Below are 26,175 nucleotides of genomic sequence, written 5' to 3'. Positions count from 1 at the left end.
GTAAAATATTTGAATTTTTGGTATGAGGTAAGTTGAAGTCTACTCTAGCACAACGAGTCTTTATCTTGTTCGCATTATAAGTCAAGTAGAGAGAGAGAGAGAGAGAGAGAGAGAGAGAGAGAGAGAGCAAAGTGAAATATTTAAATTTCTTGCATGAGATAAGTTGAAGTCTACCCTGGCAACAAGTCTCTATCTTGTTTTCTCTACAAGCAATTAGAGAGAATATGAGAGAGAGAGAGAGAGAGAGAGAGAGAGAGAGAGAGAGAGAGAGAGAGAGAGAGAGAGAGAGAGAGAGAGAGAGAGAGAGACAAAGTGAAATCTTTGAATTTTTGGTATGAGGAAAATTGAAGTCTACTCTAGTAATGAGTCTTTATCTTGTTGATGCTATAAGCAATTAGAGAGAATAAGAGAGACCCCCCCCCCCCCCCCACACACACACACACACACACATGATGATTATTGAGTAGGAATTTGCTTGCATTACCCTAACCCCAATAAGAACAACAAGAACAAGATAATGACATGAGAAACACAACATTTTCCCCATAATTGAACAACATATAGATTGAGCTTCGATTTTCAAGTCAAGGCACCATGATTGTGGATGAAAAAACCCTTGTGGGGACAAGGGAAAAACCCACAATCTCCATATGTTTCTCGTTGTTGCATTAAAAAAATACTATCTCAAAAAATACATAGAGTCAAGCCACAAAAATAATTGTCCACCAATGGAAGTAGCTAATCTACTAGTTTTCCTCCTCAGGAGGAGGACCACAAACTTTCTTCTCTAAACACTCAGAGAAGACAAAGAAATCACCCTCTAACATTAGACAGTGACGTATCTCCTTTGTGCAAGCAAGCCCCAAACCACCACACCCGGCAAAGATGTCCATAACATGGTCGTCCTCATATGTGAATGTTTCTAACAGCCAACTGTGTTAAACATAATAATCAAAGTTTAATGACAAGAGATTGCATAGAACTATCAAGATGTGTGTCCTGATTCACAAGAGTTCATGGCGAGAAAGTTACCTGTAAAAAGTCTCAGTACGCTCTGCTCCCCCTCGAATCAAATCTCCAGCTAAACTTGTATAATCATTACATGAACGAGGAGGAGACTCTGTGAGGTAGCTTCTTGAGGCCGGAAAGAACTCAGGAGAAACATCCTCCCCAGCCTTTCTATCATAATGAGGTGTAATGCTTTGAGCATTCTTACGATAAAATAGACCAAGAGTGAGATCCATCACCTGTGAAAGGAGAGAACAAATCACTTAATAAGAAGAACTCTAAATTCATACGCAAGCTTTAGATAGAGAAGGCAACCTCACCTGCTCACCAGTCTCTGGGTGTAAATATCCCCCATCACACATCAAAGTCCACGAGCGATGGAGCTGCAAACTAAATCTATTAGCTTGCATGACAAGATCTCCCAAATGTTGTGCAAGAGACAAAGTCACCAAGAAACCCTCGTCTGCCAAGTGAACATCAGCAATCTCCATGACACCAGTTGCCAAGGCAGTGGAAAAGTGGTTCCACTCAGGAACAACTTTTACATTACCTACACAAGCAAGTTAAAATGAAAAATTACATCATAACATATATGCATTCTATAACGAGCACGAAGCCTCCCAAATGACATAAAAAAAAGTTCACCTATAGTGTGATTGTGAATACCATCAATTAACATGGACGTACGGAAGTCTGCAAAGATCAATCTTGCCACATATTGGGAGATTTCCCCCTTCAATGCATACTCGCGCCCATCATAGATTGGTGTTTTCTTGAACCACATTTCAATACTAACACAAAACAAATGATTATGATAAGAGTACATTATGGTAATATAACTTTTTAGAGAAATATGTAAGTCTTACCTATGCCATTCTAGGTCATCAATTGCTTCCACATCCAATAACAAAGCATCCACACATGTAATAAACTCCTCTCCTAAACATGAAAATGCAATTTTCAATTGCTTAGAATCTCAAAGAATGCTTAGAAAACCATAGGACATGTCAATGGTTAATGCAAGTAATAATTAATTAGAGTAATAAAAAGCAAATAAACAAGCAAATAACGTCTACCTGTGGTACGTTTTGTTGGCATCCACTCATTTAGAGAACGACTCATAATAGTCTCGGAGAAGCAAGACTTTGATGCTAAGGTGGATCTTTTTGGTAGAAGAGAAGTTGGAAAGCTCTCCTCCTCAACATCAACATCTGCAGGCACACATTGGGGGGTTTTTTCTATACTTTTTTTTACCTTTTCTTGCACGTGAGGGTGGCTTGGTGGATGGCTCAATGTATGTAGCTTGGGGTGAGATTACACCGTCATTAGAGATGGGACTCTCTTCCAAAAAACCTTTCCATACAAAAGTTCACAAAAAAAAAAGATCAACGAAATTCTATTTTAACTAAAATATAGTACTTCATACAAGAGATTGTAGTTCACTTACGAGCATGAATCTCTTGCTCGCTCTTTGGGATAACACCTAGGGGATACTCCAACCACCATGGACAGTGAGAGCACTCCCAAGGTGTAATACCCTTTTCCAAGAGTGTTGACGAGAACATAGTATTCTCGTCCTCTTTATCTAACCATTCTTGTACATCCTCCGGCATAGACTCTATCATCTTTAGCCGCATACAATTCAATCTCCATCTAAATGAAAATTCAATATAAAAATGAGACAATAAAATACATCATCATGAAACGAAATTAGTATTCAAGAAATCCAATACCTGTACACAAGACGTTTGCTTGCATGCATCACTTCGGGTAAAGAGACATAATCTGAAGCACTCTGCATGTTTGCCATAACATGAGTATAAGCCAATGAAACATGTGTCTTCCTAGATGCCTTAACACTAGGTTGGTAATGGGACACTTTTATGTCCTAGGACACTTTTATGTCCTGTGAAGTGACCATTTTCCTTGAATTATGTCAAGAGTTTCAAAATGGATTTTGAGGTGCTATCTGTCTAGAAAGTTGTCTCATGAGCTGAAAAAAACTTGACATTTTTTTGGAATATCAATTCCATCTTTAACCTTGTCCTTGCACAACATTTCACAACCTAAACTGTGTGAAAAAACGGATCCTGTTTTTGGCTTTTTACAACTTTTTGCAACTATACCACTCTAGAATTCATGTTTGTGAGGTCTATAATGCTAGAGAACTATCTTTAGTAGTCCTCAACATGTCCTGATGCTTCTAGGGAGAAATAAATATTCAAGTTATAAGTTATAACCAAATTACAAAAATTGTCAAATCCTGTTTTTTAGCCAATTTTAGCTCTTCTATGATTTTTTTGGTGGATTTCATGATATCCAAATTCATTTTTGATTTTCTATGTCGCATATTGTAACATAAAGCTAACATTCCTTGAGTTTTGGGGCACCTAATACCGTATTTTGCATAGTACACAATGATGGTTGATTTTTTCAATTATGGAAGAAAACGAAACATTCTAGTATATTAAGTATAGCTTTTTCAATATTGTTAGTTTCTTGTGAAAACTACATGCATTTTGTAGGTAGTAACCATATCTAGTCATAAGGATCAAATTTGGCTAGTTATTGAATAGTTTCTATGGGATTCTACAACTCATAATGTTCAACCCAGTTTTTTCATGTTTGTTGTATTTAACACTTCATCTTTGTCCCCAAGATTCCCCTTGGTAAGAGATGTATTATTCTTTTGACATGCTCCATGGCTCCTTATGAACATAAAGGACAATAGGGAACTAAGAAAACATGCATATATTATTTGTATTGAGCGTGGCTATAGAAACTTTGATGATAGGTTTGCAGAATGGTAAAAATTCAACTTTTTTGTACCTATTTATTTTGGTAAAACAAAAAATAGTGAGTGAGAAGCAATCATATGTTCTGATCACCAACCCATTGAAGTTAACTAGGGAATTTATCTCAAGTCCTACAAAAATCCCTAATCTTATTTTTATGCAACAAAACGTAAGAAATGACTGTTTTGATGAAAATTCACTGGTCCATCAACTTTGGAGGCTTGGTGTGACGAAAAGATGAGAAATTTTACAAGTTTCTTATTTTTTCCATGTTTAGTAGGCCTTGAACTATAACCTCATGAAAGGATTTTACAAAATGAGTGGATCTACTATGGTTTTGGAGGTTTTTTTCAAAAACCTGAAAGGACACTTTTATGTCCTGTTAGGTTACCAACCTAGTGTTAAAGAAGGCCTCAAATGTTTTTGGCAACAAAGGACCCTCCACCTCAAACTTAGCAATAATAATTGTAGCTTCACCAAACATTCCCTGCCAATAGGTCTCTTGCCTCATGTAAGCTCTAAGTTTCTTATAGTCTGCAAAATGACCTCCTTTGGAGTCCTTAACTTTGGTCAAAATCGTCATGTGAAGAAGTTCTTTGCGTCTATTGAATTACAATCGTTGATCCAAAAATTAATGTTACTAATTACATTGCACATAAAAATAATAAATCAAAGTTTAAGATGAAATAAAACATACCTCTCTATTGTGATCTTTGCGGCGCACAAGCTGTATAATTTATCACGAGTGATCCCTACCATTGTTTTGTCATGCCAATCCTTGTCAAATAGCATAGTAAAAAACTCTTCACCATGTGCAGGATTTGCAATAGAAAGGTACTTATATCCACTATCCCTCATTTTTTCTCCTTCCTTCTTTAAAGCTTCATTCATCTTCTTTTTTAAATCCTCCCCAAGAAGACCTAAAGTTCTAAGCCTTCTCTTTTCATCAGCCAAAAAGGACTCCCATCTCCCCTTCAAAGCAAAACAATTATTTGGCAATGTTTTCATGAGCCATTAGCAACACAACACAAACAAATCCATGACTGCAAATAAGCTTCCCATGCAAGAATTCAAGGTATATTTCAAACCATCACTCCCTCCCTATCTTGCCACCGCCGCAAAAGCTTCCCACATGGGAATTCAAGGCATATTTCAAGTCAAAATTTATCCATAACTTGCCACCTATGCAAAGGCTTCCCACATGATAATTCAAGGAATATTTCAAGCCAAAATTTACCCATAACTTGCCATCTCTGCAAAGGCTTCCCACATGGGAATTCAAGGCATATTTCAAGCCAAAATTCACGCATAACTTGCCACCTCTGCAAAGGCTTCCCACATGGGAATTCAAGGCATGTTTCAAGCCAAAATGCCATCCATAACTTGCTACCTCTGCAAAGGCTTCCCACATGGGAATTCAAAGCATATTTCAAGCCAAAATTCCATCCATAACTTGCCACCTCTGCAAAGGCTTCCCACGTGGGAATTTAGGGCATTATACAAATCGTAACCCAATCCATAATTTGAATAGACTTCCCACATGAAAATTAAAGGCTTATTTGAAAACATGGAGTCATGCATATCTTGTAACCTTCAACTAAGGCACCTTCAAAGTAAAGTAGTTGAAGACATACTCATTCTCAAAGTACTTGCAATTTAATTTTTTTAAAGAAATGTATTTATTATCCCAAACAAGTTGAGCATCATGACATACCTTCCAAACAAGCTGAGCAATCAAAATGCATGGCGTTGAGTACCATGGCACAATCCCTTGGTTATGTCTTGCCTCCAATTTAAGCTCAACCTCCATCCAAGATCTCTGCTCAGGAGTGAGATACTCCATTATGCTTGACTTATTTACTATACCAAACTTCTGAAACATAAATACTTCATGTGCCAAGTTGGGTGGAGCTATAGCCCACGAGATTCTAAAAGCAAGAGTTGAAGGATAATCAAATGAAAAAGCACATTACAACCAGAGAATTGAACAACAATAATCCATATAATTCTTACTCGTTTGTTGTATCAAGAATCAAAATCAACTCTGCTTCCTTCTTTTTATCTATCTCAATAAATTCACAACGAACTTGCACATGATATTTTTCATCCTCAGAGTGCTCTACAAAAGAAACATCATCCAAAATAAAATTTCAAGTGCAACAATGTATATTCAAACTCAAACACAAGAGAAAAGAAGCACTTTCCTTCTTCAATTCGTCGCATCCAAGTTTTTAACCTGTGGTTACCATCCCACACAAAAAACAGTTTTCCTCGAAGATCTACCCAATCACCCACAAGATTCTTTTCAAATTCTACATTGAGTCTTTGCCATATTGGATCCCACTTCTCAATCGTGTCCTCTGTCAAATGTTTTGTTTCTCCATGTCGTCCTTTAAGTGAAACAATAAAAGAACCCATTGAAGAGACATAGCCAACCCTATCAAACGTGGATGTCAACCAAGGTGCATCCGAAATTGCACATCGAACAGCATCTGTAGCTATTAATCTACATAAGGGAACAAAACGGGGTTCTGACTTTCTTTTGATATGAAATTGACTTATGACTTCATTCATCAACCCTAGAGACACATTCTCCCCAAAAACCCTGTCATGCTTTGAAAAGTCATCTTCTTCATCCTGGTTATTGTTCTTTGTGTGAGTAGTTTGTGGAGTGGGAGCAAAAGATGGACCAACAGTATTTGGAGTGATAGCAGTGCTGTTAGAAGCTCCATCTATAGACCTGTCCAAGGACCACGCTTCATCATCAACATACACACATTGATTTCTTCTTTTCACAGACTTCTTTGGCGGACTCATTGGTAGAATCCTTGAGGAACCATCCTCAAGTGTAACTTGCCTTCCTTGAACAGTCCCAGACCGTAGAGTCATACCCCCTGAACATTTCACTTCTCGTTTTCTCATGGAGCGTTTAGGAGCCACGGTAAATATATTAAATCTCTATAAAGAAAATAAATAACATAATCAAAACTTTGTTTACAATTACTAACTCTCTCTTAAAATACTGCAAGTGCAAAAAAACCATAACAAATATATAAATACCAAAGGACAAAGAAGAAGAAGAAAATCTTGACCTTCTCCTAAAAAATGAACATACGATAAATACCTGATAAAAATGATCCTTCAAGATGGTTTCAAGTCATAAAAATTGCACGTCAAAACCTGTCAAAACCAATAACCAAATAGCAACATGTCAAAACCAATAACTAGCACCAAAATTTTCTCAGTGGAACAATTCTCCATTAATATTTTGAAGTGGACTTGAGGTACCGTATACTCATATACATACCTTGAGAAACATCAAAAGACACTAATTTGTTTTGGCCTCCAATAACTTGCAACTAAGCATGCCATGATTTTGAGTAATGGAACGACTTTGCTAATCACCTCTTAATTATGGATTAAGTGGCTTGCAGTGCTCCTGTGGCTTAATGATTAAGCATACATTGGCCATGGAAATGGCATGATTTGAACCCTTAATCAAAGCTTGTGCTCAAACGGCATTGCAAAGTAGAGGGGGCAAAGTCCTATAACCAACGCTCAAAGCTTACAGGTGACAAATGGACGGCCAAAGTTGAGAGAAATTTGAGTTTGTTGATGACAAATATATACCTAGATTGCCTAAATCCAAGAAAATTAGAGAGCAGCAGGGTGGTAGAGAGTGGAGCTTGCATGGTACTATGTGGTTCTTGAGATGGATTATTATTAAAAGTTACTGTATTTCTAAGGGTCGAGTGTATATGGAAGTTATAAATAGCTTCATAATAGGACTTAACTTTAGGCTAAATGGGTTTGGATTAGTGCAAGTTAGAATCCCAACCATAAGTTGGTGTAGTGGGTAGGCCGGGTGGGAGGTTCTTTTTGGTTTTCCTTTGCAATATTCCAAAGGGTAAGGAGGAGGCAATAAGGACAATATGTGGGAGGCGGAGTGGAGGTTGTGGCAAATGCTAAGCCAAAGGATCGGTCACACGAGTAGCTACAAGTCTTGCATGGCGACCTTCACTTGACAGTAAGCAAGAGATAAGCCATGAATGACCAGAATGGATGGAGACAAAGCCAACTTATAGCATAACTTGTGCTCATTATTGAAGGATTGAGCTCGCTTGAAAGGAAACCAGCACAAGAAGTTTTGAACAAATTATCACAATAATTCACACATTGTGGCTTACCTCAACATCATGAGCTTCTATGAGGTCTGGGATCTGAATTCATTATGTTTGCTGTGTTTTTTTGGGTGCAAGGCGGCCACATGTGCAGATAATTTTTTCCTGATCCGAAGACCTACAGCCTCAACTTTGCCCCATCCCAAACTATAGTGCATTTCAGTGGTGTCTAAAAGTTACTCCCACCTGCGGACGGTGCTTGGGGTATGATACATCCCAAACTACTCCCATCTGCACCTGGGTATTCTAAAACCAGTTCACCATGTACAAGGCACGCCACGCCACGCCAGGGAATCTCCAGCATCTACCGTCTTCAAAGCCAGAACAGTGCAGCGAATGGAAACGGTAAACAGAACCTACAACGTTCACCTGAGCTCGCGTAAACTGCAGTAGCTCGCGTAAACTGCAGCAGCATTCTCCTGCACGATACTGAACCTCTGGCTATGGGTCTGACGACGACGATGCAGGGTCTGACGATGACGTCGACGCAGACGATGTAGGGTCTGACGATGCAGGTCTGATGATGACGACCCAAATGCAGGTCCGATGCAGGTCTGATGATGACGACGCAGGTGTACAAGCACGCTATCTGTCCGCGCGCGTGCAGACGGACAGCGAGCTCGCACCGGAGAGGGTGAAGTTTCACAAACCAATCAGAGCTTGGGCAGAACACAGTCAAAATGCTTCTTACCTCTCTTCCTCCATCTCTCCCTCCATGCCTTCTCCCCACTCATTGAGCACGCTATCCGTCTGCGCGCGCGCAGACGGATAGCGTGCTCAATGAGTGGGGAGAAGGCGTGGAGGGAGAGATGGAGGAAGAGAGCAAAAATGGGATGTACTTCGTCTGCTCGTTGCTCTGCTTCGCCATTTTTTCCACAGATAAGAAGCTTTGTAAAGTTAAGGGTTATTAATAATTTTAGGGTTTTAAAACTTGAGGATCTTCTTAATTTGAGAAAAAATTACCAAAATACCCTTCTAATTTGTGCAAATTCCAAAAATACCTCTCAAATTTCAAAATTTCCCAAAATACGCTTGCTCACGATTTTCTATCTTTATTAATTTTTGACAATCAAGATCCAATTTTTAGTGCTCACCTCCCAAAAAAAAAGAATTATGTCTAAAAATAATGACTCAATTCATCTCCAAAGCGTAAATAACGAGCTTGAATTTTAGTTTTTGACAATCAGTCTTCTTATGAAAAGCTATAATTTTTTTAATCTTTGGATAAATATACTCTCACAAACAGGGGTATTTTGAGAATTATGAAAAATTTGAAGGATATTTTTGGATATTCCACAAATTAGAGAGGTATTTTGGTAATTTCTCATTAATTTTATTATCAAATTTTAGATGGTCAAAAAAACCTTGGTTTTTGTGAAATTTAGTGGATTTTTTTCGTAATACCTACGAAACTTATCCAAAAAAAACCTCTTGGTTTTTGTGTTTATATTCTTGAAAATAGGTGTATTTTGTGGAATGATCTGCATATCTAATGATTGCGAGTCTCTTTTACCTCATAAATATATGATTTTTACCTAACGTTATGATTGGACAGAGGATATTAAAGTATGATTGTAGCCGTCGGTATTATTTAAAAATCAACCATGAGAGAATATTAAATTATGATTGTAGCCGTCGTCATTTATGACGCGGCAGTCACTGATTCTGTGAAGAATATTACATTAGTAAAAATATATGCATTCTCTTTTAACATTATGTTTTATAATTTGGTAAGAAATTTGTATTAGGTCTAGACAAGCCGTTGCTTCCTTTGTCTTGCTATGGAGATGGACAGAGTAACTATCTCTTGGACACTTGGAAAAGAGACTCACACTAGAGAAGTAGAGCTTCGACACAACAAACTCTTGCTCAGCAGATATTATCTTCAGTGTCTTCTTCCTCCAACCTACAAATTTACCTGTTTGAAAGCAATAGTTTACATCGGGTTGGAAAAAATGTATATCGAAACCCCTTCAGAGTGGGATATTGATGAAAATGAGCACTTTTTACTAGACTCTACTCTCTCTTCTGAGTATTTCATTGAACATTCTAGTGATATGCTCTATATTACAGATAGTGGCGAGAGTGATTTTGGTGCTAAGCCAGGCATAACAAGCATCAACAACAGTCCATGTGCAAAAGAAGATTGTTTTGAGATAAACAATCCACCAATGCAAGAGGAAACAAAGCCGGTTGATAAAAAACAAAGACTGGACTCCAGTGATGATGACATGCATGATTTGACAAAAAACTCCATTATTTTAGGTAGCAAAACATGTTTCAGACTACAACATCTGATAAACAATAGTAAGCAAATCAAACAGGTGACTGAACTTCCACAAGTTTATGATGGTGACATTTCCTTTGAGCTACCCCCCGTTGAAGAAGGTTGTAAGAGGATGGAAGGGATGGAGCAAAAATTTGATGGTCATCTTTGGACTAGGCCGCATAAAACTAACATGTCCATAAATTGTATTTTTAGGCTTAGTTATTGCTTGGGCTCATTAGTTTTTCATAGAGTTCTTTGCCTGTATTATTTGAACAACACCAAGTTCAATGTATCCTTCTTTCATGGTTACTTGGATAAGCAAGTAAGCAAAGGGCTTCTATGTGAAGACGAAAACCTACGTATCATTTGTCATTATTGCAAAAAAGTTGTTTTCTGTGAGAGTCCTTGTTCTTGTAAAGTGTACTACATTTTGCCCTCAGATCCAAAGCTTACAAGAATGATGATTCACATAGGTCATCACTTGCATGAAGTTCAAGCAGGTACGTCAAGAGCCACAATAGAGAGAATACGGAAGATGGCTGCAAGTGTCTTGAAGGTGGATAGAAGCAGTGGACCAAGAAGAGTTCAGATGATTGTCGCCAGACAATTATTGGTTGACGCTATTGTTGGTTCAGATGAACTAAAAATGGGGGAGTCAGAGCTCTCAAATATATTGGAAGAAATGATTCCACTGGTTCAGAATCAAAGGTAAAACATTTGACATTTAGATTTTTCAATGCAATAAGGTTATTTCAATTTTTGACTTGTTTTGTATAGATTTAAGGTAATGGTAGCCACTGAGAAAAGACAACAATACTCGATTGTTGGGGATGGGTTTGACCACATCATGGTTTTGAAGAAAAAATGTCACTTTCCTTACTTTCATGGGAGTCGTTTCCTTGGACAAGGTGGCCCAAATGATAAGTGCTACATCTTTAAGATGTCAACAAAAGGTCCAGGGTCTGGTATAGACCTTGTCAATCGCATGCGTCGAGGAGGAAATGGATATTTGAGTGCTTCTTGGGTGCATTTTGATCACACACACAGAATAGATGGATGGGCAACTATGTCATGCTGTGTCTATGATGCAAGGTAATTTTTTAATGGTTTGCAGCATTTTGTCATTGCATCATTTGCATACTTGTTATGGCTCTGATTTGTTATTTTCTTTAGTTTGAAGGGATTGATGGTTATAGCGGTTTGTGACACCAAAGAGGAGGATACAAAAACACAAGTCTTGTTTTGGAGATCTCTTAATGATGTTTTGGCTCAAGAAGGTTATCCATCAGCAGACTTTGCAGGCTTTATGGCTGATGAGGCTGGAGAAAATTGGGCTGCCGTGCGTACAATTTTCAATGGAGGGCCAAATAAAATCATGATTGGAAGGGAAAGGTCATGTCTCTTCCATTGGGAGCAAAGTCTACAGAAACATACTAAAAAATATATAGCCAAAGAAAAGTTTAGTATCCACAAAGACATGTGTGAGACTTGGCGCAAATCAAGGACAATGGGTCTGGCAATGAAGCAAGCAGAAGCAATTAGAAGATGGTGGTCAAATAATGTTGCAAGTGAGAATATCAAGTCACTGGAGAAATGGTTCAAGTGGTGGGAGACAAGGATATCTCATTGGGGTAGCCTACACAATGAAGTATGATACAATGATGAGCCTAACTTTGACCTTCTCTATTTTTTGTTTCACTGATTCAAAGTTTTGTGTTGGTGGAATGCAGATATCTATGAGTCCTTGGGAAAAAGCTCAAATTCCTAGTACCAATTTGTCAGAGACCATTCATGCATCTTGGCTTGCTGGTGAAGGGGGTAGCAAAAAAAATTCCTTGTATGATGCATGTGTCACTGATGTCATCAATGCTTACATTCAATGCACAAAGCAACATGGCTATCTGACTGGTAGATACATAGGGCTTGGTCTGGATATGCAAACGTATCTAGAGAGATCAAGAAATAAAGAGAAAACTCTCAGCCCACTGGCACTGGCACATGCTCTCCAAGGAGTAGTCGCAGGCACACCATTTTATGGGCAACCTTTATTGCATGGAGACAGGGAAACCGTGCAAAGAAAGAAGGCAAGAGGGTTTGCAGAAATAGATTCTCATAAGCCTGGTTATGTGATGGAGTCTAGACAACGAAAAGAGCACGGACGACCACGAAAGATTTTGTTTGATACGGACATGAAGAAAGAGGGACATAAATTTGATGTGAATGCAGATTCCACAGATGAGGAGATTCATGAAGATAATGACATAAGAGATGACACCGCACCCTCTATTAGTGAATATGCTATTTGTGATTTTGAGATTGATATGCCAAGGGGTCATTGGGCAATCAGACGAATGCCTCAAAATGTCTCTCGTAAGTGCTTTGGTGTGCTTGAAGGGATCGAGAAGATGTGAGAATGTCATGCAAAGTAGGTCTCCAGGACTTGTGGCCCCATGATTTTGGGGAGAGAGAACTTACAAAGACCAGAGGCAACACCAATGGATGTGGTTTTGTGGCCATGATGTGCAGCACACTGAAGTTGTGGCCAAACAAGTATTGTCACCACCGGAAAGGCCAAAAACTTGGCTAGTAGAGAGTGGAACAAGTGTATAAAAGGAGGAGTATGCTGGTTTGCTAGGGGCAGGTTTTTTTATTAGAGCTCCTTCTCCAAAGGTTTTCAAGAAAGGGGAGACAATGGGAAGCTCTAGCAAGCGCAGTAAAAAATGGAGGTCCGGTGTCTCTAAGGAGGCAAATAAGAGCATGGAAATAGGAGCATGTATGGAAGCTTGTTTTGTACAAGAGATAATTATGGTGCCTGATCGTCATGCCGTGTTCAAGATATTAACGCAAGATGTATATGATGTGCATGTGGCTATGGAGCCCTATTGTACATGCCCTAATTTTCAAGGACGAGAGAAAGCAACAAAATCTTACATAGCTTGTAAGCATTTATACTTTGTCTACACACAGATTCTTGGGTTGGATGGTAAGCAACATATGATTATACATCAACCAACAGTACGTGAAAGAGATCTCACTTTCATCTTGAATCAGCCCCGACGGTATACGCCTTCAAAGAAGTAGAGAAGATAGAAATGCCCAGTAGTTTGCACAATTTGTTTTGACATTTTGGTGGGAGATCGTACAGTTTGTGAGGCTCCATTTTGGAATTTCCCAGTAAAACAATCTCCTCGATGGCATGCTTTTTGCCTTGTTCTATTTGGGACCCTAAATATTATTGCTTTTGGCGAATCTTTATTTGAAATGATGGTAGTGCTTGTAGCATGTGCAAAATTGTTTTGAGTATTTAACTTTGACATGTGCAAAAATAGTACTATTTTGGTTGTAGCCTTGTAGGTTTCTCTACAAGAATGACATACATAGAAGTTCTTGTTGGGTTGTACTTTTTTTTTATACACTAATGCTGTTGTTCTGAAGGGATTGTACATGTATCAAACTTACAAAGATAGATAAAACTTAGAAACATCTAAGTGAACACTCTAGTTTGAGCATGCAACTTAGGAAGACCTAAACTATGTGAGAAAGCTCCAAATGAAAAGCTTTCAAAAAATTGACACTCCATGTAGGGTGTTTGTGTCTTGACTTGGAGAAAGTTGGTGAGAAAACGCATTTGGGCATTCTCAAACTCTTTCCAAGTAGACTTCCCGATGCTACCACCCCACACCTCCACTCCATAAAGAAGCACCAGTGTCACCAATGTGTCAAAGAGGTACTTTTTGGGAGCCCAACACTTGATCTCTCTAGCATTGCACAAATTCTCAAATGAATAATAAACCCTCTTTCCGGCTTCCAAGCAACGCATTGCGCAATCCTTCCATCTATGATTGGATGGAACTTAAAGGCCAAGGTACTTGAAGCTATCTACCACTTCAAGTTGCTCATTGTTGTATACAATGCATGGATTTTCATCATTGAGGGTCTTTACAAGCATAAACTTGGTTTTGGATCCATTCATAATCAGCCCGCTATGTAGGCAAAAGCGTTCCAAGACACTCATAAGCTTTTGTGCATCTTCTAAGGTATGTACCAAGAGCACTACATCATCGGTATAAAGCAAAAGCATGATCACCGCATTCCGATCTTAACCTCTTCTATGCCTTCTTGTTGCATAAAATCAAGAACCATGCATTCCAATTCATCAATGAGTAGCCCAAAGAGGGTTGGGGAAAGTGGGCATCCTTGTTTGACATCAATGGTGCTTGCAAAAAATTCTTAAATTCCATCTCCCATATGTAGTCGACATATCACTTTTTGGTAGATGCGAAAGACTCTACGCATAAATTCTTTCGGCACTTGAAAGCTTTGCAAACGTCTCCAAAGATTTCCTCGTGGTACCATGTCGAAAGCTTTCTTGAAATCCACAAAGCAACAATACAACTTTTTTTCTTTCAATCGAGACGCTTCCATAAGAACTTGAAGAGTGACAAGGTGATCAATAGTGGTATGATGCTTTCAAAAACCTGCTTGGCCTAGCGCACGTTTGTCGTTCTTTCCAACCCATTCACTTATGTTCATCTCCATGATACATCCAAATAACTTTGCCATCAAAGAACCAACCATTATAGTGAGATACTTGTTCACATTGTTTACATCTCCTCCTTTGTGCAAAGGTTTGATTCATTTTCAATCCAATCAAGAGGCATGCCATGCTGAAGTGCAAGGTTAAACATATCGCATATCCAATATCGTGTTTTCTTGCTTGTCCATTCAATCATTTCAGCCTTGAGAGAGAGAGAGGGGGGGGGGGGAGAGGGAGAGAGAATAAGAGAGACAGAGAAAGAGGGACTAGAACATACAAAGAGAGGTATGTGGAGAGAGAGAGAGAGAGAGAGAGAGAGAGAGAGAGAGAGAGAGAGAGAGAGAGAGAGAGAGAGAGAGATAAAGCTAGACATGAATAGAGATGGAGAGATTGAGAGATAGAGAGAGAAAGAAAGAACTACAGAGAGTAAAACATAGAGAGAGACAGAGGTAGGTATCATGAGAGAGAAAGAATGAAAGAGTGATATAGAATTGAGAGGGAGAGAGAAAAAGGAAGCATGAGAGAGAGAGAGAGAGAGAGAGAGAGGTAGACATGAATAGAGATGGAGAGAGTGTGTGAGATAGAGAGAAAAAGAAAGAACTACAGTGAGTAAAACTAAAAGAGAGAGAGAGAGAGAGAGAGAGAGGTAGGTATGGAGAGAGAGAAAGAATGAAAGAGAGATAGAGAATTGAGGGCGAGAGAGAAAAAGGAAGCAGGAGAGAGAGAGGGGGGAGAGAGAGGTTGGGAGAGAGAGAGAGAGAGAGAGAGAGAGAGAGACAGAGAGAGAGAGAGAGAGAGAGAGAGAGAGAGAGAGAGATAGATAGATAGATAGATAGATAGATTTTTATTATCGTCCTCGGAGGTCAAATATGACCTATGGGACCAAAGTTACATGTGATGTAGTATGTGTATGGCTGATGAGTGACTCTCGATGCTCCAAAATTGTAGTGATGAGAGTCGCAATGGAGAGCCCACACTTTGGCTGGGAGAGGAAAGTGTGTAGGTCTAAGTTATGGCTGAAAATGTGAGAGAAGCAAGTTCGGATGTGATCAAAAGCTGAGCACTCTAGTAGTGTGTGGTACTCAGACTCTCGAACTTGCAGTGAGCATAATATGCACAATCGATTTGACTCTTCTCCATTGCCCCAACGCCCTATCTCGCATCGAAGGAAATGGGAGCTAAGCCGAATTGCTGCGATAGTGCGTATCGCGGACAAGGGAATAGGCTCAAGCATGTAAGTGTGAGTATTGTTTCCTCTCTTAGCGAAGAACATGGTTTTGTAGTTGGGGGCAATATAGGTGGTGTAATGTATGAAGCGTGACCCACCGGATTTCTCCCAAGCCGTAATACATTGGCGTTGAAGAAAAGCTTCATTCACTTGAGAGTCAATTGAAGCATCATGTAGCAAGTGTAATGCATCCCATCTCCCAAACCACTTCTTTATGTCTTGCATCCATCCCGTGCTCAAGATCTTGCTTTTATGCGTCTTTTGAACTTTTTTGCTTGCTTCCCATGCAATTGTAGGAAGTCGATGTGAGGGGTTTTGACGCATCTTTATCATGTACTCCACAACCCTTTCCATGCCCATAACCTCAATTGGAAGAGATCCCGACTCAAGAGGTAGGAGCATATATGGTGTTTGTGTCTTAACTTGGAGAAAGTTTGTAAGAAAACGCTTTTGGACATTCTCAAACTCTTTCCAAGTAGACTTTGAGATGCTCCCGCCCCACACTTCAACTCCATAAAGAAGAACCGGTGTCACCAATGCATCAAAAAGATACTTCTTGAGAACCCAACACTTGATGTTTCCCGCATTACACATGTTCTCAAATGCATAATATGCTCTCTTTCTCGCTTCCAAACGACGCATATCACATTCATGCCACTTGTGATTGGATGGAACCTCAAGGCCAAGGTACTTAAAGCTCTCAACAACTTCAAGTGTCTCGTTGTTGTACACAATGCATGGCTTCTCCTTATGGTTGGTTTTCACAAGCATAACCTTTGTTTTGGATTCATTTACAATCAGCCCACTATGCAAGCAAAAGTTCTCAAGGACAACCATAAGCTTTTGTGCATCTTCTAAAGTGTGTGCTAGAAGCACTACATCATTCGCATATAACAAAAGCATGATTACCGCATTGCAAATAGTGACCTCTTCAATGCCTTCTTCTTGCATAAAGTCAAGTACCATTTGTTCCAATTGATCGATGCATAGACCAAAGAGAGTTGGTGACAATGGACATCCTTGTTTAACCCCAATAGTGCTTACAAATTTTTTTGAAATTTCTCTTCCCATGCGCAATTGACAAATCACCTTCTCATAGATTCGAGAAACCGCAAGCATAAACTCACTTGGCACTTGGAGTTCTTCCATCCTTCTCCACAAATTGTTACGTGGAATCATATCAAAAGCTTTCTTAAAGTCCACAAAACAACAATACAATCGCTTGCCTTTCAACCGACTTTCCTCCATGAGAACACGAAGAGTGACAAGATGATCAATGGTGCTATGGCATCGACAAAAACCCGCTTGTCCCTTTGCACACTTGTCATTCTCTTCAGCCCAATCACTCAATTTCATCTCCATTATGCACCCAAACAACTTTGCCATAAGAGACCCAATCATTATAGTCCGGTAGTTGCTTACATTCTTTACATCCCCTCCTTTATGCAAAGGCTTAACCCAATTAGTACTCCAATCATAAGGCATACCATGTTGAAGTGCAAGGTTGAACATATCACACATCCACTCATGGGTAAAATCTCCCGTCCATTTGATCATCTCCGGCTTGATACCTTGAAGATCTCCCGCTTTGCGAGTGGCCAACTTTTCAATCCCACCGCATACATCCTCAATAGTAAAAAAAGACGGCATACATGGGAGTGAACCGTAAAATGGCATTTTTCAGTATTTTCTTGCTCATATAATTGCCTACAATGTGTGTACATATCCACTAGACTCAAGTTACCAAAATTCTCAACCCGCTTGCCTCTCAAGTTTCTCCAAAATCTTCCACATGCATGTGCCTTTTCTTGGACTTGAAATTCTTGTTGCTTTACTTCCCATCTTCTTCTCTTCTTTTGAATCAATGCCTTGTATGTATGCAAATGACTTTGATAGTTGTCTTTGTCCATAGTTGCATCAAGCTTTATCAAGGACTTTCGAGCATCTTGACATTCTTTATCAAACCACCTTTTGCGTGATCTATCTTTGTTGATACCATGGAGATGCTTTATGGCAAAGCATTCTTCCGCACAAGAACAAATAGCTTTCTTGAAAGCTTCCCATTTAGTTTCCAATGGTGCATCACATTGAAGCTTTGTCATCCATAATTTTTGCTCAACCATTTCAATGTACATTGGTGCCCGTTTGAAATCCATACATAGTGATAACTTCTCTTTCCTTTGGCTGAGATTATCATGCTTAGTTGCTTCTCCACATGAAAGGTCAATACATAAGGTGCGATGGTCGGATTCCGGGGTCCATTGACCAAACATAAAACTCTTTATGCGATACATGATGGCTTCAGAGAGTAGCATATAGTCAATCACACTATCCCCATTATGTCTTCTACATGTAAATCCATTGGTTCCACTCCACAAAGATACACCATTGGCAATGAGCATACCTGTGCTATTACACATGTGTAAAAGTAACTTTCCATAGTGATCCGGCTCTTTCTCATCCATTGAAGTACGATCATACAAGTGAACTTCCTCCAACTCCCTTGAAATGTATGGCATATCAAATTGTTGAGTATCATGTTGCAATGTTTTTGTGCGAGCATTCATATCCCCAAATACAATAACATCACCTTCACCTTTGAAATAAGCAATGTCCTCTTCCAAATCAGAAAATGGTTGATCTCTATCCATGCAAGCAAAAAAGGGAGAATCATGATGAGGAATGTAGCAACCGGCTACAAAAAATGGGTGCTCTTTTTGGTGTCATAATTTTCAGCCATACATAACGTTTGTACTTGTCATCTTTCACAATTGATACAAAATCTTCCAATCCTTTCTTAACCATACATGCTAACCCTCCTTGTCCTCTTCGTTGCTTGAGATTATTTGACCACATCAATGAATGTACATTGTAATCCTCCAAGCCGTTAATCCTTTGTGTATCATGCTCCCAAGTTTCAACAAGAAGTACAACATCGGCTTTGCTTGTCAGTTCATCAATGCCAACCCCCGCATTCCATGGGTATCCATTACAATTCCAAAAGCATATTTTCAGTTGTAACTCTGTCTCATAGGTCACGCATCCCTATTTGCTTGAGAGAGTTGCCTCCTCCTTGGGCACATTTTCTTCATGAGAGATCTCCTTGTTTTTATTATTCTTTTCCTCATATGCTTTGCGACGCATATTTTGTTGCTTAATAGTGCGATCTTCACATACAAAATATTTTGTATCCCTCAAATAGATCCAACTATTATCAAGGATAATCTTTCGCTTGGTCTCATCCGGCATGGTGCATACAATTGGCCGTTCTCCCGAGCGAGGAGCTCCTTGCTTCCCCACTCTATGTGCTCCATAGACCATAACTCCGGACATGCCAAAGTGGGTTTGAAGAAATCTTCAATAACAATGGCAAGAGAAGGAGGTGTCTCTAACTTCTCTTCGGGAATTCCACGAATAACAATGTTCTTGGAACATCGCTCCCGTTCCTTCAACTCCTCCACATCCACATCCTCAACATTCTTTGTTTGAACCATAGCTTGCATGAGTGAGGAATTAGAAACCACATTGCTACCACATACATCAGCCCAAGACTTGTTTGTGCATACATTTTTCATGTCGCATACATCCCGGCTCATAGTGTCAAATTTCTCCTCTTTCAATACATGGTCATGCTCTACTTTGCTCATCCGCTCCTTCAAAGCATTCAAGTCCACAAGAGAGCGTTTACATTCCTTGACTTCCTCTTCAAGTTGCATCAAACGTGTTGTTTGCATCTCAAGTGTCCTCTTGAGATTCTCATTCTCAACCACAAGTACCCTTAGTGTGCCATTCTCCATTGCAAGTGCTCGTAAGTCTTCGCCTTGTTTGTTTACGGTCTCTTGCAATGATACCAAGTACGCCATGATCATGGTTTCCGATGTCGTTGGTTGGGTGGTTGTGTTGCTATCTCCACACTTAGGAGATTTTGGATCATTTTCCACAATGGTTGTGGACCTTGTTGAAGAAGAAGAACCCTTGCGAGTGCCGGACGACATTGTATGTAAAATAGGAGATGAGAATCAATTTTGTTGAACCTGTTCACTTCGGAAATGCTGCTACAGAAACGCCTTCCATAACTCTGAAAATTTCCGTCTTTACATCAATGCGTAGAGGACTTCGTGCTCTTCGATTGAGGTTATAGATCACCCAAATTGGAGTTCGGATGAAGAAGTTATGATCAAAAGAGTGGACTGCTGTCTACTAGGTCAAAAAACGGCTGCACTGAGAGAGAGAGAGAGAGAGAGAGAGAGTAGGTTTCTAGGAAATTACAAAATGAAGATCCACTTTTACCATTAAAACACAGAGGTTAGGAATGCTCAATAAAACTCTTATTGGAAGCCATTATAATTAAAAAATGCTTATTTACAAACAATGGAGAGAGAGGAAAGCTTAAACTTTGGTAACTTGAGCTAGATTGCAATGTTTTAGCCAAAGGAAGATCCTGTTACCTGTCACCATCACCATCAAAACAAACATAAGAATGTTAGTAAAAAATGGTGGAAGGCAGGTGTCATAGGATGATCCTACATGTCATAGATGTCAAGCTAAAAAAGAACAATCAAAAGCAAAAGTAAGCTACAAACCTGAGAGGAAGATTCCATTTGAGTAGAGTGGTGAGAGGGTGTGGTGAGATTTCTCTTTTTTTGAAAGCTTGTTTGTGAAAAAATGTCACCTTGAAATGGACAACCAAACCTCTATATTTATAGGCTAGAGAGAAAGAAGAGTACAACCTCAAAAACAAAGAGAGGGAAGCCCAAAGGGTGCACGGTTAGGGAGGGGTGGAGTGGGGGTAGTGGAGTCTTCTATATATATATATATATATATATATATATATATATATATATATATATAATTGGGGGGTGAGGTTGAAGTAAAAGATACTTCCATCCAAAATCTTGTAACCTTATAAGCCTCTTCGTCTAGGCTCTAATGTGTGCACTAGATTAGTCTTTAGAGGTGGTTTTTGTGCTAGTGAGAGAGACCCTCCTCCACCCGCACTAGGAAGGATGAGGATTTGTCCCAAAGGGGGCACTAGGCCCCCCAAAAGGGTCCTAGTGCCCTCCAAAATCTAGCAAGTCCAAGAGTAGAGTTGGGTGGCATGAGAATTTTGAAGCTGAAAAATCTGAAAGGAATCTTCTCACAAGTCTCCAAAGTTTAGCTCTTTCAAAACCATTTTTACAAAAAGAGTCCACAAGCATTTTAATGTCTTTAGCGGCTTCCGTAGCGTTGGAGTTACAATAGAGTATTGGTTTGAGATGTGAGATAATGACCTTATGTGCCCATTCAGTTGGTCGGTTGCTGGATCATTTGAGGTATCTTATGGGTGTGCACGGGATTTTATCTTCTTTTGGCGTGAGGCTTTTTGTGAGATAGCCAAATTGGGTAGGCAGATGGAGGTTTAGAAATTTGGTAGAGTTACCAGAAGTGGTTTCAATGGGTAAGCAATTGGGGTAGATATTGTGTTGCTCTATGAAGAATGATGGGTTTGTAGAGTTTATGAGTAAGGTATCGTCGTAATATCTAAAGGGATGGCCTAAAGTTGAGAGAATCTCTTTAGCATTATGTGTGTTGAGAGTGTTAGAGAGGAACTCAAACTCTAGGGAGTGGAGGTAGAGATTGCACCATAGTGGGGAGCATGCAAGTCCCATTGGGATTCCGTTGGTTTGCCTATATATTTTCCCTTGACATTGTAAAAACATGTTATTAATGAGCCAATCGTTAAGTTGGAGTACTTCCTTGAGATTAAATGAAAGACTTGATTTGTATCTATAGGAAGACCAAGTACCCTCTATGCAACTCGATGGGAATCTTTTGAAAGAGATGAATGTTTCTAGAGATGCGGAGAAGGCATGGGAGATTAACAAGGTAAGATGATGGATGAGGCCTTGTACCCCTGCATGTGGGATGTTCTCAAAGCATCTTTTCACATCCCCTGAATAGAATTGTGTTGCATGAGAGGGGAGGTTGAGGATGCAATCGTAAACCAAATCTACAATCCACCAAGATTGTAAATGAAGATGGTGACATAAAAGCGCTTTGTTATTAAGTTTTTTGGCCCGTTCCTTGAGAAGTGGTATACAAGTTTTTAGCAAGCAAGCCATAAGTGTAGAAATTTCTGAGTAGCAACAGGTAGCCCCACATGTAATCCATCTAAAAGAGGCCTTATGAAGTTTGTATATGCTGGTAAGGTAAGGGAGGGAGTGGTGTTCTAGAAAGGTGTATTGAGAAAGAAATGTTAGCACAAGGGAGGCAACTCCATCGATCCCTAGAGGAGATTGTGTAAAATCGTTGCCTTGTAGGCATTTTTGGGCTTCAAGAAGAACAAAGGCCTTAAAATGATAATCATATTGTTCGGAGTCTTGTCGATGCTAGTAATAAAGAATTTGTTCCTTAGTTCTTTGATTTCTCTTGTGAGATCATTATGGATGTGGTGTTGTATTTTAGAAGGGAGGAACTTCCCACAATAAGCTGAGAACGCATTAGTTAATTTTCCGAGTGTTAGGCCAGAACGTAGAGTGATGCAACCGGATTTTATGAGATATAAGAGTGCTTGATTTAGCTCCTCAAATGCTTCTATGAAATTAGGTGGCTTAGTTGGTATGTGACCAAGACCGTGGCCACAAAGATGAGCAAGAGAGGTACTCATAAAATCACAAAAGTTCGTGGAAATTACGTGTTGTGCGGTGTTTTCCAAATTACAAAAGCATTCATGGGGTGTGAGAGAGGTGAAAACTTCCTTCACATTACAGAGAGTTACTTTCAAAGGGGGATCAAAAGCCCAACTAAACATGCATTCATCCCATAGGGGAGTGGTGGAAATGCCAAGCCCAAAGAAAAACAAGCTAAAGAAAGAGGTGAGATTTTTTATATCAAGCAAGGGGTTGACAAAATGAAGGGGTACAAAGGTGCCCTTCGCCTTGCACTTGGGGATGAACCGAGAGCGTCCATGCACATCCTTGGAAACCTGCATCAATCATAAAGGAGGGATTTAGCACTAGTTACGCATGCCTGGGTGAAGGCTGGTTTGGTTTTTGGAGTTGGGATGGGGGGTGGGGCAGAAGCTTGGACAAAGAAAGGTGGAAAAGTGGGGGTGGGGTTTTGAGGGGTGCGGCTACTAGCGGTGGAGTTGGCTAGGGAGGGTGTCTTCCATCTTGGAGGTGTAGTAGAGGTATTCGAGCGTTGAGAGGGGAAGTTCCTTTCTCTTCCACGTGCGGTTTGATTCCCTTCTCCGCGTGCTTTTTTGGCGAACGCGTATCATGGGATGCCTTCGAAATTGGAGCAACTGCCGCATTCACAAAAGTATCCACTTCCGTGGATGAACTGCAAGAAGATGCTTTTTGGCTAAACAAAACAGAATGAGTGATAGCATCCTTTAGCTTTTGCCTGTAGAATGTATGGAGGAGGAGAGCTTTAATCACTTCTTGGGCTTCTTTAGCAACCCAACTCATAAAGGCAATAGTAGACCGTTTAAGGCTTGAGCTTGGGAAGAAGCGAGGTAGTTGATTGAGAACCAACCATAAAGCATGATCGAACCACAAAACATTGTTGTCCCGGCAATGATCCCCTTGCCCAATATGCTCGCAACCGCACTTAAGAAAAGGTCGGTGCACGTTCCATACTTGTGTAGTATAATTAGTATCTCGGTTTGTGGTAGAGATGACACCCATAACCCCGACCACGCAACCAAAAGTTGCATTACAACGGCGTGGTTTGAAAAAAGACATAGAGAAAGGGGTAGCAATTAGAGTGTTTTCAAAAAGGTTGGAGTTATTGCCCTCAAGAATCTGCATAAGACCTTGCTTGATCGCAATCTTATCATGATCATTAAGTAGAGTAAGGAGAAGATTCTCGGGGAGGGGAGCAAGTAGAGTAAAATTACCGAAGGACCAAGCTTCGTGGTGAGCTTTACCCAAAAACATTTCCAAAAGACGGCTCGGGATGAAGGGATCGGTGTAGGTTTCGAAGGGCTTTGTGGTGAGGCTTCGACTCGGTGTAGTAATGGTGAAGTCTTTGTTTGCAAGCATGTGCTCCTCTTCGTCAAGATCCATAGGTAAGAGTGAGCTTCCGGTAGCAGTTGGTGGCGTTGTGATGATCTTTGAAAAACCATTAAGCAAATGTCTCTTTCTCTGCCGGGTTAGTGGGTCGTTTCGCAGCCGCTTTCCATTACTCTCCATGAAACGTCGCATCAAATTTGGTGCATGCTCGAGCCACTCTTTCCGCTCATGCTCATCTGCATCAATAATTGCAGGCAAATTTGCTGCCAAATCACGTAGGCGGGTAATCGCAGCAGGAGGGTTTTCCCGTGCCATGGCATACAAGCGGAACCATGTGGGAAGGTCAAGAGTGGATAGTATTGTGGTATCTTCAGCCTGCTGAGAAGGGGTGGCTCCATCAAGTTCAAGCAGAGTGGAGTGAAAGCTAGGGTCGCTAATACAAAGGAGCAAACCCTGGACAATAACTGAAGGGGGGAAATTTTGTGCAGAGTATCCTAGAGCCATAAGGCTCTCATCCCATCCTGAGAAAGCCGCAGCTAGCTGTAAGGCATGGAAAAGAAATTAGAAAACAGAAGAATAAAGAAACATAAAGGGATAATTTAAAAGAATACTTGAATGTGAGAGAGAGAGAGAGAGAGAGAGAGAGAGAGAGAGAGAGGGGGGGGGGGGGGGGAGGGAAAAGAGAGAGTAATAGACACTAAGGTAGGGAGAAAGAAAGAAACAAAGAAAGAAAGAGAATAGAGAGGGACAGAGAAATATGTAGAAAGAGAAAGCACAAGCGAGAGAGGGTGGGAGAGAGAAAAATAGGTAGAGAGAGAGAGAGAGAGAGAGAGAGAGAGAGAGAGAGAGAGAGAGAGAGAGAGAGAGAGAGAGAGAGAGAGAGAGAGAGAGAGAGAGAGAGAATGGGAAAATAGGTGGAGAAATAGAGAGAAAAATAGGGGGAGAGGGAGGGAAACATAGATAGATAGATAGATAGAGAGAGAGAGAGAGCTAGAGAGAGAGTGCACTATTTGATAAGAGGGTTCTCTATACTTTAAGAGGGTTTTTTACTATATTTTAAGTGGGTTTTTTGCCTTTTCCCTCTCCTCTCAACCGGTGACTTCAATTTTTGAACCGGTTCAAGGATAAATTGACACACTTTTTTTGAACACTGTTTGCAGCATAGGGAGAGAGAGAGAGAGAGAGAGAGAGAGAGAGAGAGAGAGAGAGAGAGAGAGAGAGAGAGAGAGAGAGAGAGAGAGAGAGAGAGAGAGAGAGAGAGAGAGAGAGAGAGAGAGAGAGAGAGAGAGATAGTTCTATTATCGTCCTCGGAGGTCAAATATGACCTATGGGACCAAATGAACATGTTACGTGGTGTGAGTGGAGGTCATAAGTGACCCTCGATGCTCAAAAATGGCTGAAATGAGCGTCACAATAGAGAGTCCACATCGTGGTTGGGAGAGGAAGGTATGTACGGAGAGCTCATGGCTGAATATATGGGGAAAAGAGGACCTAATTTGGTCAAAAGCTGAGCACTCAAGTAGTGTGTGGTACTCACTCTCTCGCACTTGATGAGGGCATAAGGTGCAAAGTCGATGACACTCCTCGCCAGTGCCCCAAAGTCCTGTCTCGCAACGTAGAGAATGGGAGCTAAGATGAATGGAGGCAATGGTGCGGATCACACTCAACGGGATGGGCTCAAGGATATAGGGGTGGGTTTGGTTACCTCGTTTGGAGAAGAAGAGAGATTTGTTGTTTAGGGCAACGTGTGTGGTGTAATGGCTGAAGCGGGAACCTCCGGATTTCTCCCAAGCTGTGATACATTGGCGTTGTAAGAAAGCCTCATTAACTTGGGAGTCGATCGACGCATCCTTGACCAAGTGACATGCATCCCATCTTCCAAACCATTTCTTGATGTCAAGCATCCACCCCGAACTTAGTATTTTGCTCTTGCATGTCTTTTGAACCTTTTGACTTCTTTCATATACGATTCTAGGAAGTCGATGCAAAGGGCTACATTGTGTCTTACTCATGTACTCCACAATCCTTTGCATGCCCAAGACCTCAATGGGAAGCGATCCGGACTCAAGAAGTAAGAGCATGTAGGGTGTTTGTGTCTTGACTTGGAGAAAGTTGGTGAGAAAAAGCTTTTGGACATTCTCAAACTCTTTCCAAGTAGACTTC

General features: G+C 40.3%; 1 protein-coding gene and 2 pseudogenes across 1 annotated transcript; 1 reads left to right on the top strand and 2 right to left on the bottom strand.

Moving 5' to 3' along the window:
• Positions 1-1,044: 1,044 nt before the first annotated feature.
• Positions 1,045-8,288, bottom strand: LOC147464439 (uncharacterized; annotated as a pseudogene).
• Positions 8,289-12,382: 4,094 nt separating this feature from the next.
• On the top strand, positions 12,383-13,334 carry LOC147464438 (uncharacterized; annotated as a pseudogene).
• Positions 13,335-22,887: 9,553 nt separating this feature from the next.
• On the bottom strand, positions 22,888-24,327 carry LOC147464437 (uncharacterized). Its single transcript, XM_086493569.1, has 2 exons — positions 23,898-24,327; positions 22,888-22,982 (listed from the first exon to the last, which is right to left on the bottom strand). Exons 1-2 carry the CDS (start codon positions 24,325-24,327, stop codon positions 22,888-22,890), a joined length of 525 nt encoding a protein of 174 aa, XP_086349695.1.
• Positions 24,328-26,175: the final 1,848 nt, after the last annotated feature.

This window comes from Adiantum capillus-veneris, chromosome 1 (genome assembly GCF_014529385.1).
Source record: "Adiantum capillus-veneris isolate H3 chromosome 1, ASM1452938v2, whole genome shotgun sequence".
Classification (NCBI taxonomy): Eukaryota; Viridiplantae; Streptophyta; class Polypodiopsida; order Polypodiales; family Pteridaceae; genus Adiantum; species Adiantum capillus-veneris.
This window is presented reverse-complemented; position numbering and strand designations above follow the sequence as displayed.